At 41.3% G+C, this 14,754-nt stretch overlaps 2 protein-coding genes across 2 annotated transcripts in view; both read left to right on the top strand.

Annotated features, from left to right (window-relative positions):
* The first annotated feature begins 1,977 nt into the window (after positions 1-1,977).
* si:ch211-234h8.7 (uncharacterized protein LOC561627 homolog) lies at positions 1,978-6,222 on the top strand. Its single transcript, XM_035654389.1, has 5 exons — positions 1,978-2,227; positions 2,860-3,003; positions 3,339-3,958; positions 4,044-4,224; positions 4,402-6,222. Exons 1-5 carry the CDS (start codon positions 2,005-2,007, stop codon positions 4,797-4,799), a joined length of 1,566 nt encoding a protein of 521 aa, XP_035510282.1. The 5' UTR covers positions 1,978-2,004; the 3' UTR covers positions 4,800-6,222.
* Positions 6,223-9,747: 3,525 nt separating this feature from the next.
* Positions 9,748-14,754, top strand: part of dus1l (dihydrouridine synthase 1-like (S. cerevisiae)) — a 7,526-nt gene continuing 2,519 nt past the window's right edge. Inside the window, exons 1-13 of the mRNA XM_035655465.1 lie at positions 9,748-9,825; positions 10,684-10,956; positions 11,041-11,149; positions 11,283-11,333; positions 11,441-11,553; positions 11,759-11,841; positions 12,013-12,116; positions 12,267-12,414; positions 12,794-12,890; positions 13,824-13,912; positions 14,090-14,259; positions 14,362-14,399; positions 14,658-14,733. Coding sequence (XP_035511358.1) covers positions 10,720-10,956; positions 11,041-11,149; positions 11,283-11,333; positions 11,441-11,553; positions 11,759-11,841; positions 12,013-12,116; positions 12,267-12,414; positions 12,794-12,890; positions 13,824-13,912; positions 14,090-14,259; positions 14,362-14,399; positions 14,658-14,733 — 1,315 coding nt within the window. The 5' untranslated portion in view covers positions 9,748-9,825; positions 10,684-10,719. The remainder of the gene's footprint in view (positions 9,826-10,683; positions 10,957-11,040; positions 11,150-11,282; positions 11,334-11,440; positions 11,554-11,758; positions 11,842-12,012; positions 12,117-12,266; positions 12,415-12,793; positions 12,891-13,823; positions 13,913-14,089; positions 14,260-14,361; positions 14,400-14,657; positions 14,734-14,754) is intronic.

Here is a 14,754-nt window from a genome sequence, read left to right as displayed (position 1 = left end):
CAAATCATGCTGGTAGGCCCCGCCCCTTAAAATCAGATTTTCAGTGAGCACAGAGAAACTTTCCATTTTCAGCAGATGAATGTGAAAACATCCTGACAGTGTCACACTCTGCACAGACAGCATTCAAACAGCACACTGTAGGAACAAGAACAACTGATTTCTTACTGAAGGAGGACTTTAAGGATGTTTACAGTCACATTACATGAACAGTGTAGTAATTGTAGCCTTTTTTAAACACAGTCTGCTAATTTTAGGAAACCAACATTTAAATGCTGCTTCACCTCCTACTTGTTTCAGTGAGGGTGGTGTGGGGAACGGAGGTGCCTTCAGTCCGGTATTCAGCAGTAAAACCCATGATAGGTGGTACAGAGGTCAGGTGTCAGACTCCGTCAGTCAAGAACATTCTACTGTGTAGTTTTAAAAACTCCTTGGTTGCCTAGTTTAGCTTCATTGTCCCACTGCATTGTTTTCAAATTAAAAGACTATGTGCAGAAAAGAAATGCAGAAAAATATTTAATGTAGCACCCTCAAATACAGTTAAAGCTGAAAGTTCATTTCATCTTAAATGCAATGTGCTGGAGTATAGAGCCATAATAATGAACAACATATCACATTTCACCAGGTTTATATTTTTTCTGTACTGTATTTTTCAGCACTGTATATCATCCACAGGCTTTAACATTTACTGATATGTGTCGACCATTAACATACAAACTGCAATCCCCAAAAGTTTAGATCAAGGTTGTCAAACTCATTTTGGGATTTGATCTCAAATGGATCAGACCAGTAAAACCATTGCATAATAACATATAAATAACAACACCTCCAAATTGTCCACTTCCTCTAGTGTAAAAGAGTACAATTCTGAAAACATTCACATATAATGACACATCCATTTACAAAATAGATGATGAACAGCCTAAAATGTCTTAAGAAAAAATAAGTGCAGTTTCAACAATATGTAACAATATGCTGTCATTACATGTGCATTACAATTTCAGATCAGCTGTGGATCTAAAGGCACAAAAATGTTCGACTATGTATGAACTGAACAGACAATAGGTCTCCCTGTACTTCTTTTCTGTGTATCTGGTACAGGGTAGGTGCATTTTTATTGAAAAATGGGAATTAAGAACTTTTGCAAAGTCATCCAGTGGTCTGGATTGCATGTATGTATTCCAATGTAATACCTGTACCAATCAGTCAACCACAGTGGTTGCTGTAGCTCAAGTGTTAAAAGAGTCAACTATTAATTATAGCGTTGGCGGTTTTATCTTTCATCTGTTGTCATATCATTGTAAACTGCATAGTTTACTGTCTGGAAACCTAAGAGGGGCACTGGCAGCAAAAACACACTTCTAGGTTATCTGGAATAAAAACACACACTGATGTTTTTCTGATGTTTTGAAGACAGATATCCAAATGTTGCTCACTTTTTGGTTCTTTGTTTTAGTTCCCGTTGGGTGTTGGTCCAGTCTCAAGAAATCCCCCTCCCCTGCTCAACCAATCAGCAATATTTGACGCCAGGACTGCTGATACACATCATGTGTGACTGGGAAGATATCTGAGTGGAGCCAATCATAACCTGTGTAAGCCTCTCAGATCCATTGTTAGCAGTCACTTCACTGCATCCCCACACACAGACAAGACAGAGTTTTTGTCTTTTTTTGATATTTTTAATGGGGTGTGCCTAGTCAGAACTGTTATAATCTGCAATAAGGCACTTTAAGGGGCCAAACAGTAACAGTGGAGGATGCTGCTGAGCTCAAATTGAGTTTCTGGCAATTCAAGTTAATGATAATTGATATGATAATAATTATAGTAAAATAGTAATGCTGCACTTAATATGTTAAATCTGGGAGTGTCTGTCTAATTGCTGGGGGCCTGTTTTCTTTGTGAAGAACTCAAAAGATGCACTCAAAACTAATCTAACTGCTTGTTGCCATTTTACTTTTTCTTCTAGCTTCTCTGTCTGCCTCCATAAAAACACAGCCCTAGAGCACCATGGGAGGCGTGGCGGTGGACGTGGATGCAGGGGCGGTGAAGGCTCCAGACGGCGGGTGGGGCTGGGCGGTGCTGGCCGGCTGTTTTGTCATCACAGGCTTCTCGTACGCTTTCCCTAAAGCGGTCAGCGTCTTTTTCAAAGAGCTGATCAGGGAGTTTGGGGTGGGATACAGTGACACTGCCTGGATCTCCTCCATACTGCTGGCCATGCTGTATGGCACAGGTAGGCTGCTGTTTGTACTGTACATACGGCAACAACTGCCCCTCATTGTCTTCGCCAGCAGATGGAGTTTGCTTAGTTGCTGGATATGAATCTGTTGGTTATCATAGGTTTCACTTATATTACTATTAAATAATAACACAGATTATTGTACTGTTGTATATTTGTTAATATTATAATACTGTTCTGTACCTAATTGTTGAATGCAATACTATTATGTGTAAATAAATGTAATAATGTAGTTTTAAATGTTCTGCTTGTTTTTCGAAAAATGTCAGCGTAGAGGTAAGTGACACATTTCAGAACATTAATTAAATGCTTGTTTGCGGCCTTACCTGGAGTCAGAGGAAAAGATTGATATCAGCTTCATCATCCCATCTTCTAAAATCACCAAAGCTGTCTTATTTACATACTGCATCTTATACTAATAGAGTGCTGACTTATTTTCAGGTCAGAAGTTAGAGTCACCTTGGTTCCTCCGACAAAAATCCAGTGGGATTTTTCCATTTGAGTTTGGATTGTTGCAGAAAATGCATTCTGTGGTTTTTTTACGACTCATTCCTGCAGCACGCTATAGAAGCACCAGACCACCCGGGCACACACAGCCTGACTGAGTGCGTTTACACTTTGTCCAGGTCCTCTGTGCAGTGTGCTGGTAAACCGCTTCGGCTGTCGTCCTGTGATGATGGTGGGCGGCCTCTTTGCCTCTCTGGGAATGATCCTGGCCTCCTTCTCCACCAGCATCATCCACATCTACCTCACTGCTGGAGTCATAACAGGTCAGACCGTTAGCGAAAGTTTCCCACCTTCCAGTAGAGTGAACATCTCCTGACCAGATGAGTCCTTGAGCTGAGATTAGGAAATATCTTAGCATGTGAAATGGAGTGAGGACTGTCGATTTCATAGTGTTGATTTTCACGTGTGTGCGATTTTAGTCAACAAAAACAACATTTTAGCCATATTTTGTCATTAAGCCACTAACGCTTTTGTTTTTAGACGATACAATTTGTATGAACTTTTTGTACAAGTCTCTGTTTGTACCACAGCAGCAGATCGACAACAGATGTTAGATGGTTAAATATGAAAAGTTAAAGCTTTCTTTTCTTCGCTGCAGGTTTGGGGTTAGCCCTGAACTTCCAACCATCTCTAATAATGCTCAACCGCTACTTTAGTGAGAAGCGACCTCTGGCCAATGGGCTCTCAGCAGCAGGAAGCCCTGTGGCCCTGTGCTGCCTCTCGCCGCTGGGCCAGGTCCTCCAGTACCAGTACGGATGGAGGGGGGGCTTCCTTATCTTGGGTGGCCTTCTGCTCAACTGTTGTGTGTGCGGGGCCCTAATGAAGCCTCTGGTCGCCCCCAAGAAGCCTATGGCTAAGGACGTGGAACAGGACAACAAGGGAGAAACAGAGGGGGCAGAGAAGAATAAGAAGCCCAAAGCCAAACTGCTGGACTTCTCTGTGTTCAATGACTGTGGGTTTCTCATCTACACGGTGGCGGCGTCCATCATGGTGCTGGGGCTGTTTGTGCCTCCAGTGTTTGTTGTGAGCTACGCTAAGGAGCTTGGGAATGAGGACACCAAATCGGCTCTGCTGCTCACTATCCTGGGCTTCATTGACATTTTTGCACGGCCCACGTGTGGTGTGATTGCCGGACTGAAATGGGTGCGGCCTCGCTGCGTCTACCTCTTCAGCTTTGCGATGCTCTTCAATGGAACCACTGACCTCATCGGATCACAGGTAGGTGAAAGCTTGCTCATTATGAACAGGAAAGAAGAAGCTTGGTCCACCCATTAAAAAAAACAATAAACATGTTTGTTCCCAGGCGAAGGACTATTCAACGCTGGTGGTCTTCTGCATCTTCTTTGGTATCTCCTACGGCATGGTGGGTGCGCTGCAGTTTGAGGTTCTCATGACAATAGTTGGTACTGAGAAGTTCTCCAGTGCCATTGGCCTGGTCCTGCTCATGGAGGCTATTGCTGTGCTGGTTGGGCCACCTGGTGCAGGTCAGTAATCACAAAAACTAGAACATGAACATGCTGGACTATGGACTACTACAAGTATCCAATTCATTTTAAAGGCTGTGTAATATTACAGAGCGAGTGTCTAAATCTTTTATTTCTCTGTGGTTCCTCCATTGTATGTTCTCATCTGTTCCCCTGTTCCCCCGTCTTCTGTCTCAGGCCGGCTTCTTGATGCCACCAAGAACTACATGTACGTCTTCCTGCTGGCAGGAAGCGAGGTGGTCCTCGCGGCTGTGGTTCTGGCTTCTTGTAACTTCCTGTGTATCAGAAAGAAGTCCTCAACGCCGGAGGACAAGCTTGAGAACATCACAGTGACAGACGACGTCAAGGCGGAGGCATGCAGCGAACCTGCAGAGATGAATGAGGAGGAGGAGGAGAAGGGAGCAAGAGAGGAGCAAGAGAAGGAGACAAAGAAAGAGGTCTTGAAGGAGGAGGGGGAGACAGACAAAGAGGTTAGGCCAGAGAGTGTAACAGTGGACTCGCAGGAAGTGGAACGGTTCTTGAAAGAGCCACAACAAAATGGTGACATGGCCATCAGTCCTGAAACATGCCTGTGAGCAGGGATGGAGGATGCTGGACTACTCGCAGGCTATGCTCCTTCCTTTTTTTAAATAATCCAACGGCAGGACAAAGTGTACTTTGAAGTGTTCTAACGAGCACACTATTGGATAGTTGTGCTTTCCTCATCATTCAGTGTTTAATCCAGGTGTTCATCTCGTTGTGGGGAGGCTTATTGGTTTCACTGCCATATGAAATCGAAAGAGTTGTCAGCAATATGTTATCTCTAGATGTTTTAAAATGTGGTGGTTAATAATATTCAATAGAAAACTCAGCACTGCCTTGTGTGTACAGTTTCTATCAAAGTTTTATTTTGAAGTATAGTCACCAGCAAATAAAGGTAAGGGATCATTTTCACAATATTCTATATTCTCAATGTCAACAAATCCCATGAAAATACTAAAATAACCAGATGTCCTGATTTGCTTGGGATTTTCCCAGTTTCAAGCTGTCCCAAGTCCTGATAAATATCTGTAAAACACTGACATTTCCCGGTTTTACATCTGGTACACAATTACACAATAATAATAATAATAATAATAATTTTATTATACATGTTTTCAGTCTCACATAGACGTTTATCACCCACTTATTATTACCTAACCCAGTATAAAAACATAATGCACCACGCGCCAGAGTTCAGCACTGATTTGCCAGTATGTCAATCAATCAGTGTGACATTGTTAATATGTTGCTAGCCTCTGAGTCAGAGTCAAACATCATAGGCTCAGTCAGTAAGCTAATGGTTAGCTAAAGAGCTCCAGGAGGCTTACTCCTTTGTAAAGTGTCCTCCAATGAAAATGCTGTGTTCATGGCGTCCATGATGTTGAAAGGTGCGCTTGGTAGGTGTCCCCCAGACTTAACACCTGTGGTGTGTGCATGAACATGCGGTACACTTGAGGGTCCTGGTTTGGGAATTTTAAAATATTACCCTAACTATAACTACAGCTGGGAACTAGCTTTTAGCTATATCTGATGCAATAAATATATTCTTCATTGTCCCTGTTAAATAAACAGCTAAATAAAATAAAAAATATTTTTAACAGGTGTTGCCTATGTAGCCAAACCCTGTTAGTTTATCTTATTCCTCTGTGCCGCATAGCTCTGTCCTGCTGCAGGAAATACTCACTATAGCACCAAATATTTATTCATCCACATCTGAAAATAGTTCTCAACAAATGCACTATTTACTCCTGTTTTAGTAACATTTACAATGTTTTAGGAAATTACATAAAACTTGAAACAATATATCTCTGGGGCATTTTTAAAGATTTACCTCTGCAGTAGGAACCAATGTGCTTCGGACTGAATTTGGGGGAATGGACCAACACATTGTTAGTGTTTTCATTCGATTTGTTGGCAATAAAAAATATAGAATCATGCCAGCCTTATCCTTTAAAAACAAAAGGCCGCTTTTTTCTTACAAAGTGTTATAAAGAGTCAGAACAGCTTAGCTGTGTAAATAAGAACACCTTTCTATTAATGCTTAAAATGGTTTGTGTTTGCTTTGAAAAAGCTTGAAAGGCTCGTAATGCCCTGACCACCTGGTGTCAACGCAGTGTAAGAATCTTTCCTTATGGTCTGTGCTGCCACAGTTAAGGTGGGTTAGATGTCTAAATGAGAAGTGGTTTCTGTCGTATCAGTATTAAATGGTTGCTACATACATTGAGCGTCGGTGTTGCAGTCGTTTGAAGATTGTTGCTGGTCTCGTGGTATCTTTGTGATCCCTCCCTGGATTATAAGCAGGGCCCAAATATTCTCCACGTCTTTGTTATGCTCTTCATCACTGTGTTACATGATATATTTACAGTATTTTAGCTTCACTCAACAGACTTTGCCTTTGAAGATCACTTATCTGTATGTGTGGTACTGTGGTTAACTGCTGATATCGAGCTTATGTGAGCTGACAGTGTCGTTTGTTGTGGTTTTGGGTCGACTGATATGGCCTACCGCTAGAGGGGTGAACATAGACTTTGAGGAAACGTCACTAAACTGACTACTAGATTACTTTTCCCTCTAACTCATGCTTATATGCTATGCATTGTCTGTACTGTTTGTGTGTTTCAGTGAAGCAGAATATTACAGGAAAATTTAGTTTATTAACAACTTTGCTTGTTTTTTAGTTTTATAAAAGTTGCCTGTAAAATGTAATCGGAACTAGTGAATGGTGGAATGATGGCTGAAAATACAAAAGAATGACGCAGATTGTAAAATAACTAAATTGTCCTTTAAAAGGATTCAGAAAAATACTATTTACAGTTACAACTACGAGCATCACATTTTGGTAGACTGTCATGATATCAGGCTCCCTTTAACATATTTACTGCACATTAAACATGTTTTAAGCTGCGCTAATTAATATTTTTATATTAAGAAGGGATCATATAATGTGTAATGTAAAATAAGTTGCTCGTTGTGAAGAACCCACAGAAAATTATCATTCCAGGCTGCCGTCAACAAAAAAACCTCCCATTTTTAAGACACATAAAAGCTTCAAAATTCATATTTACTGACACATTTTATGTCGTAGAACAAAATGGGAGAGGTTCGACCTAGAATGTTAAATAATTTCAGGGTTTTAGAGCTCATTCCTGCACTCTATTCACAGATCTTTCCACTCCATTACATAATATTTTGCTCTCCTCACAGAGCATGTAATGAAGTTAAAATGAAAAGAGAAAACATCACTTTGTCTCTTAATTCAGTAGACCTTTGTAGTACAGGCATGCATTCATTAATTTATTGCTGGTGCATTTTCAGGGCAACAGAACATAATATAACACAACAGCTGGGTGAGTGATGCATCTATTGGTATCCATGGTGATGGATGATTTCGACAGTGTAAAACAGCGAGTGAGACTTCATGTGAGGTGTCACTCAGCTGATGATTTCATCATTTATCAGAGAAGCTGGTCAGTGAGACAATCTACCAAAACAAGGGTGTGATTCTTTAACAATCTACCTGAACTAATGATAGATGAACATTTATTTTATTATTTTAATGATTTGTAATCCTTCTATATGACATTAAATATTATATTTGGTATTTTATTTTCAGATGGTATAGAACATTTTATTCTAATGTAAGAAAATGTATTTAGCTGAATGTCATGCTCTCCTCTATCCTAATTTTGTGTTTTCTTATAAAAGTGACTAACTGATTTGAATGTGTGTCTATGTGTGATTAACAACAGTGGTTCTGTCTGACAGTGAAACAGAAAACCTCACATCTGAGCCTAATACATATTCTCCAGCCACGCAGCTGCTTGAACTGATATTTTTGATTTATTTCCAATATGTTTAATTGTATTATGTGTGTTTCACTGTAGACTGTTACTGTTGAAATGGGGCCACACCCCTGTTAATTCACTTTCATGCTCTTCTAACCAAAGCTTCCTACTGAATGTCCCTGATGTCAGTCTGATAACAGACTGAACTGCAGTTTCATTTTAGCCAGTCGCTTTTCTGTTATAAAAGTCTCTATCCATGGTGTGAAAAAGCAAATATACTCTGAAAGAATAATCCAAGTTAACCTAATTCTGTAATTGTGTTGAGTGTAAAAGTGTAAGAAGTGAAGTCATCTTCCTGTGTGTCAGATTTATCATTGGCCTGTATCCCTGTTAAAGTCCAAGCAGTTGCTTATTCAACGATGAAAGAAAGCTGCTTTTCAGTAATGTGTTCTTTTGTATCATTACTAACTTTAAAAAGGAGTCACAGGAGTATGTGAATCACGTAGCTGTGAAGCAGAAGATGATGGTGAATAAATATATTTGGAGCCTCACAATGTTTTTAGTGATGAATCAATGAAGCTGATTTCTACCACTTCTTTGTAAAAGATGTAATAGTAATAACTTTTGAAGCACAATCTGTTGTTCATACATTGGCAACTATTACCAATGTTGGTGTCATTGATGTAACTAAGTAGATAACCAAGCACTGTAACTAACTGCAGTTTGGAAGTAACCTATACTTGTATATCTATAAACAGATATCTGTATATGAATGCAGAATGCAAAGCTAAATAGCCGTCAGATGATAGCTGATGGGCTCCGAGACATAATCTTAAAGGTTATATATACAAAATTCACATTCCACTGGATGTCGCACCAGGATGTAAGACCAAAACAATAGGATAAAAAACTCTTTGTTAGTCTTCTGACAGTCTTTCCAACTCTTAATACACTGTGTTAGATGTGAAAGTATATGTGAAAACAACGTTTTAACGTTAATCCTTGGGGACAAATTCAAATTCATGTCCACTAAGTGTTTGTCTTTGCTACTGACAGGCTCAGATTGTTATAAAGTGTCTGACAACATTATAGGAAAAGGATCCTACAGAGATAGACCTTTTATTTAACCAGAAACAGCCGTAATATCATATTTACCTCACATACCATTGTAACACGTGGACAGAAACAAAATAAAACTCACCAAAGCAGTCTTTATTAGGCTTTCCACTGCTCCAACAATCACCAACTCTGGTCTGGTAAATAAATAAATACATTGAAAAAAATCCAGCGGTTTCAGTCTCTACATGTTGTACATGGAGCAAACAGCCATGTGAACAAACCACAGAGCGGCTGCGATAGCAACACAGGCAGAGGGTGTGTGACATCACTCTCTGCTCAGGACACCATGACTCTGCATTATCTTTACAAAGCTAATAGTTGTTTGCTGCTGTATTCACCTTTTAAATCTACTATGAGCTTCAACTAACATTGAGCATTTCCATGTAGTGCTATAATAGATCATAATAATTTCTTACATGCTGTACAAAACATGAATACATAGTTTTACATGGTTTCGACTTTGTTGAGGGTCTGAATTCATTCTTCTTTTACACCACTGCTTTCCTCTGTATTCAGCACCCCACAGCAGAAGGGGGCGACAATGCACCAAATTAGAAACCATCTTTACCAAGAAGCAGAGGCCACAGGGAAAGTTTCCCACCGGTGCTATTTCGCTGCTGCACACATTTGCAAAGTGCTGCGCCAGGAATACTCTACAAATCTCATAAAATTACAGGTGAAACAACTAACTATCCAAATACATATCGTCAAGTAGAGTTAGTACATGACCGGAGCCGTGCATGGTGCTCCCAGAGGAACATAACTGTGATAGGTTTACTGTCAAACTGTTGTAGTTGTGTAATGCGGTGGAGCATCATGTGCTACATGTCAACTGACTGCAGTTAGCTCTGCTAGCTCAACAACAGTACAGCACAGACAGACAGCTAGGACATTGTAAATGCTAATAGCTGTGGAGGCAGACAGTAGAGAGTTAGAATAGCTCGAAACCAACCCCAGAATAATTGAGTTGTCAACTTTGCTCTCGCTAACATTAGGAGACAACCCTGCAGTGTAACCGAGCTAGTTGATCTAAAGCATTATTAGTGTTTAGCTGGCTACATTTTAGACCCAAAACCTCTCAGTTCAGTCTGTACACGAACAGTCAGCTAAAACTGCTCAAAGATAGTTTTAAAATGACTTCAGCATGCTAATGAAGCCATTTGCCAGTATATTTAAGTTCTATACTTAAGAGGTTCATGTGTTCACTGCTGGGTGGATTTTTATAAATAGTTTTTACTAATGCTAAATAAGCTAACCAGGGCAAAGTAAAGAGAGCCGAAATACCAAACTCCACAAGAGATTTTTTAAATTTTACTGCCAGAGAAAAGCCACATACTCAAAAGTTTCTTGGGTAGTGAAATGTTCCACATTTAATTCTGTTAGCTTCCAACATCTCCAGAGTTCCTCTCTCATGTTTCAAAACGTTGACAGAGAAAATTCTGGGATTTGGTGAGACTGCCGGTAACGACAACAAAATCAGGTAGTGTATCTTTCCCACTTTATTTCATGGCGAACCTTTTCTTGTTCTGTGCAGTGCACCCGGTGTTGCCAAGCAGGAAGGACAGCAATAATGGACAAGCTCCAGGGCTTTGAGTTCTGGAGAACGACCCTGAAAGAAGCGCGCTTTGTGGTGGCGCCCATGGTGGACCAGAGCGAGCTGGCCTGGCGCCTGCTGAGCCGCCGCCACGGTGCTCAGCTCTGCTACACCCCCATGCTGCACGCTCAGGTGTTTGTCCGCGACGCCAACTACAGGAGAGAGAACCTCTACAACGAGGTGTGTGAAGAGGACAGACCTCTCATCACGCAGGTGAGGATCCACACAGGCGTTAGGTTAACATTGTTCCTCGTGTAGTGCCAGTGACTCACAGTGTTGAGTTCCCTGTGTGTTTAGTTTTGTGCCAATGATCCAGAGGTGTTCCTTCAAGCGTCTCTGCTGGCTCAGGACTACTGCGACGCTATCGACCTCAACCTGGGCTGTCCGCAGATGATCGCTAAGAGAGGTACGTACGGTTCCTACAGGAATGAACCCTGGAAGTTCTGACTTTGGCAACCCCCTTGTGGTTGTATCAGAAATGTCACTCACTGATGACAGAGTGAAAGGAAAGCTAACCCTTCACGATGCTTGTTTCTAAGGGCACTACGGTGTTTTCCTGCAAGACGAATGGGAGCTGTTAGAGAAAATGGGTAAGTCTGTGTTTAACTTATTGTAGAACTCTGGGAGGATCTCTGACAATGTCTAAAGTCTAAAACGTGCTAAGTCAAACACTTAACATTTCCCTCTTATTTTACAGTTAGGTTAGCCAACGAAAAGCTGTCTGTGCCCATCACATGTAAGATCCGTGTGTTCAAAGAGGTGGAAAAGACAGTCCGCTATGCCCAGATGCTGGAGAAAGCTGGATGTCAGGTGTGATCACGATGATCTTAATAAGAATCCACTGCTTCTGTGTTCAGTGTTTAACTAAGAGGAGATTGATTAACCGTCCTTTAAAGACATCTTGAATAGTGAGCTGTGTGTTATTTCAGAATGTTTATTATATATTTATCTGTAAAAGCTGGCTTTAGGAAGCATTGCAAAGGGTCTTTAAAGATTTGGTCAAATCTCTTCCCAGCTGCTGACAGTGCATGGCAGAACCAAAGACCAGAAAGGTGCCATGACGGGTATCGCTAGCTGGGAGCACATCAAGGCAGTACGGTGAGCTACCGTCACCTTGTGTTAAGACGTCACATGTACTATATATATCAATCGGGAACATTTGTCCGGCTTTCCCTATGGTCTCCAACTCATCATTTATAGCTCTTTTATGCTATATTTGTGATATTTAAACCAAATGAAATGAGGTTTTTTTTTGTGTTTTTGCTATAGGAAGGCAGTTAATATACCAGTGTTTGCAAATGGCAACATTCAGCACCTGAGTGACGTGGAGTGCTGCATGCAGGAGACGGGAGTGCACGGAGTTATGAGTGCAGGTTAAGAATATATGTCTGCAGTGTCACGTTTTTCCCTCAGTGTTAATAGATCATATACAGTATACTATAAACAGGATTCCTGCTTAGGATATGCATTGTTTTGAAACTCATTTGTGTGTCTATTCTTGTTTTGTTTTTGTTTTTTTTTAGAGGGGAACCTCCACAACCCAGCACTGTTTGAGGGACGCAGCCCCCCAGTGTGGGAGATGGCTGAGGAATATCTGGAGGTGGTGAAGCAGTACCCGCCCTGCACTCTGTCCTACGTACGAGCCCACCTCTTCAAGCTCTGGCACCACACGTATGTCCCCCTCTTTCTCTATTTGTGTGTGTACACAGATGCATGCACCTTACACCTGGAACAGAATCAGCAGCAGTAGTAAATGTTGGGTAAGCATTAGCAGTGACTTTATCCAGTTGTGATACGGCTTTAGGAGAGTGAACAGTAAACAGTGCGGCTGGTATTAATGAGATCAAATTACAAACAGTCACTCTGGATAACGTGCTGCATTGTTTTTCTTCTGTTGCCTCAAGTGGCTGTTTGAGTAACTGCAGTTTTTGTTACATTCTGATTTGGCTTCATTTACCAGCCAAGCAGGTTGGCGCTTGTACATTAGCTGATCCTCTTGACCCTTGCAGCCATGTGATTTATGTGTTTGCATGTGTATGTGTGTATGTAGGCTACAGATTCACCAGGACCTGAGGGAGGACTTGGCCAAGGTGAAGACCCTCGAGGGTTTGGCCGATGTCAGTAAACAGCTGAGACTGCGCTGCCAGGTAACAGCTATAAGAAAGCAGTTTTAATGACTCTTAGCTGGGGAAGTGGAAACCGTGATTTAAGCAATCTGTCTCTCTGTAGTTAAATGCTCAGCAGCACCAAAGGGAGGAAGAGAGAGAGAGACAAAAAGTGGGCAGACTTTGTACTGCTTAAAATAGTAACTATTGCATATGTCTTCATCAAAGACAAGATTGTGTTAAGTGCTTTTATAAGTTTGTGTTCTAGTCACACAAGTCAACATTGGGCAAAGGAGCACCACAACAATGCAACTCTTAAGCAATTAGTGGAGTCATACTGCATGACAATAAGCAGCATTACTCATTGGTTACAGTGCTTAAGTAGCATCAGAAATGATTAAGACCCATTTCAATCTGGTATTAACATGCAGTCTGTATCTGGACAATGACCTCTTATCACAGGCCTTTGCATTTAGACCTGCAGGGTTTCCCACAGCGTGCCACGCCTCACCTGAAAGACAGAGCACATCTGCTAACATCAGAAGAAAAGTACACTTTTATAGAAGAAAACAAGGTGAAGGGAAAACAAGCAGAGGGGCTAATTTCCTGGAGTTTTCGTTGACCCTTGTCCTGCATGTCGTAGTAGCCTAAAAACGTGGCAACATTTTCCAGACATCATTGACAGCTGGCTTAGATTCAGTCACAGTGTGATCCAGACCTGTAGTCTGGCTGATCTGTACATACACATTTACAGTATATCTTGCATTAACACACATTTTCCCCTTTCCAGATAAACTATCCAGATGCAGCTTGCATGTTAATACCAGGTGGAAATGCCCAGTGGCCTCGGTCTGCTCTCCACATTGCAAACAAAATTGATCCCCTACATGGCCGCTGCCCACTAAAATCTTTGAATCCAGCTTGAGAGTTGGTGTAGACAGTTCTGTACCATTCACTGTCTGTGTGTCTGTGCAGGAGGAGATAGCCAAAGGAAAGGACGTAGAAGAGAAGAAGGACGGCCTTCCGTTCCCCCACTGGATCTGCCAGCCATACGTCAGACCAGCGTGAGTCACCACCCTTTGTTGCTCAGATTTGTCTCTATATAATCTTTTCACTGACAGTTTGAATTCTAATACATCTGTATCATAAACGTCAACCCCACAGCAAAGTGATCTATGGTCTTGGTCAGTAAGATCACAATGTTAGCCGCATCTCCCCATTGTACTGACTATGCCCCACAGGCCTAAAGATCCGGTTGCCAACGGCAACAGCAAGAATTCAGAGGTGAAAAAGACGGTGTGTCAGAAGAGGGCACTGGAAGACTCGGACGGAACAGCTGACACACTCTCCAAAAACAAACAGAAGAAAAGATCCCGAAACCCCAACAAGAACTTCTGTCCCGAGCAGAAACGTGAGTCCAACTCGTCACTTTTAGCTTAAACCACTCACTTCCTCGTTTTAAACATTCAAGTGGGGCTCTACTGAAATCTGTTCCTCCTCTTTCCTTCCGCAGCCAAATACATCAAATGTGAACAGTGTGGGAACCCAAAGGTAATTGATTAAATGATTAATGGTGACAGAAGATGTCAGTGTAATGTCAATGAAAATGAGAAGTTATAATGATTACCTTTGTTAAAATAATAAGGCTTTAGTTAAATAGAGTTCTGAAATAGATATGTAAAAGGGTTTCAGTTGAAGACATTGTCCTTTTCGTAAGACATACCTTCTGCTTTGTTCAACTTGTCCAAAGAATCAGGAGGAAATGTCCAACGCAATTGTTTGTTTGACATCTTTTATTTTACTCTGCAGGGAAATAAATGCGTGTTCAACCTGTGTCGAGGCTGCTGTAAGAAGAAGGCCTTCAAAGAGGTGGCAGACTGTCCAAGTCAGTACACACACACACACA

Source organism: Morone saxatilis, unplaced genomic scaffold (assembly GCF_004916995.1).
Source record: "Morone saxatilis isolate NCDOM2014 unplaced genomic scaffold, NCSU_SB_2.0 Contig14, whole genome shotgun sequence".
In the NCBI taxonomy this organism is placed as follows: Eukaryota; Metazoa; Chordata; class Actinopteri; family Moronidae; genus Morone; species Morone saxatilis.
Note: the sequence above shows the minus strand (reverse complement) of the source record. Positions and strands in the feature narration are given on the sequence as shown.

Bases quoted from the DNA above. Each gene is read 5' to 3' on its own strand.
- si:ch211-234h8.7 (XM_035654389.1), top strand. From the start codon at position 2,005: ATGGGAGGCGTGGCGGTGGACGTGGATGCAGGGGCGGTGAAGGCTCCA. The intron at 3,004-3,338 runs GTCAGACCGTTA...TCTTCGCTGCAG, and splicing joins CACTGCTGGAGTCATAACAG to GTTTGGGGTTAGCCCTGAAC. The intron at 4,225-4,401 runs GTCAGTAATCAC...CTTCTGTCTCAG, and splicing joins GGTTGGGCCACCTGGTGCAG to GCCGGCTTCTTGATGCCACC.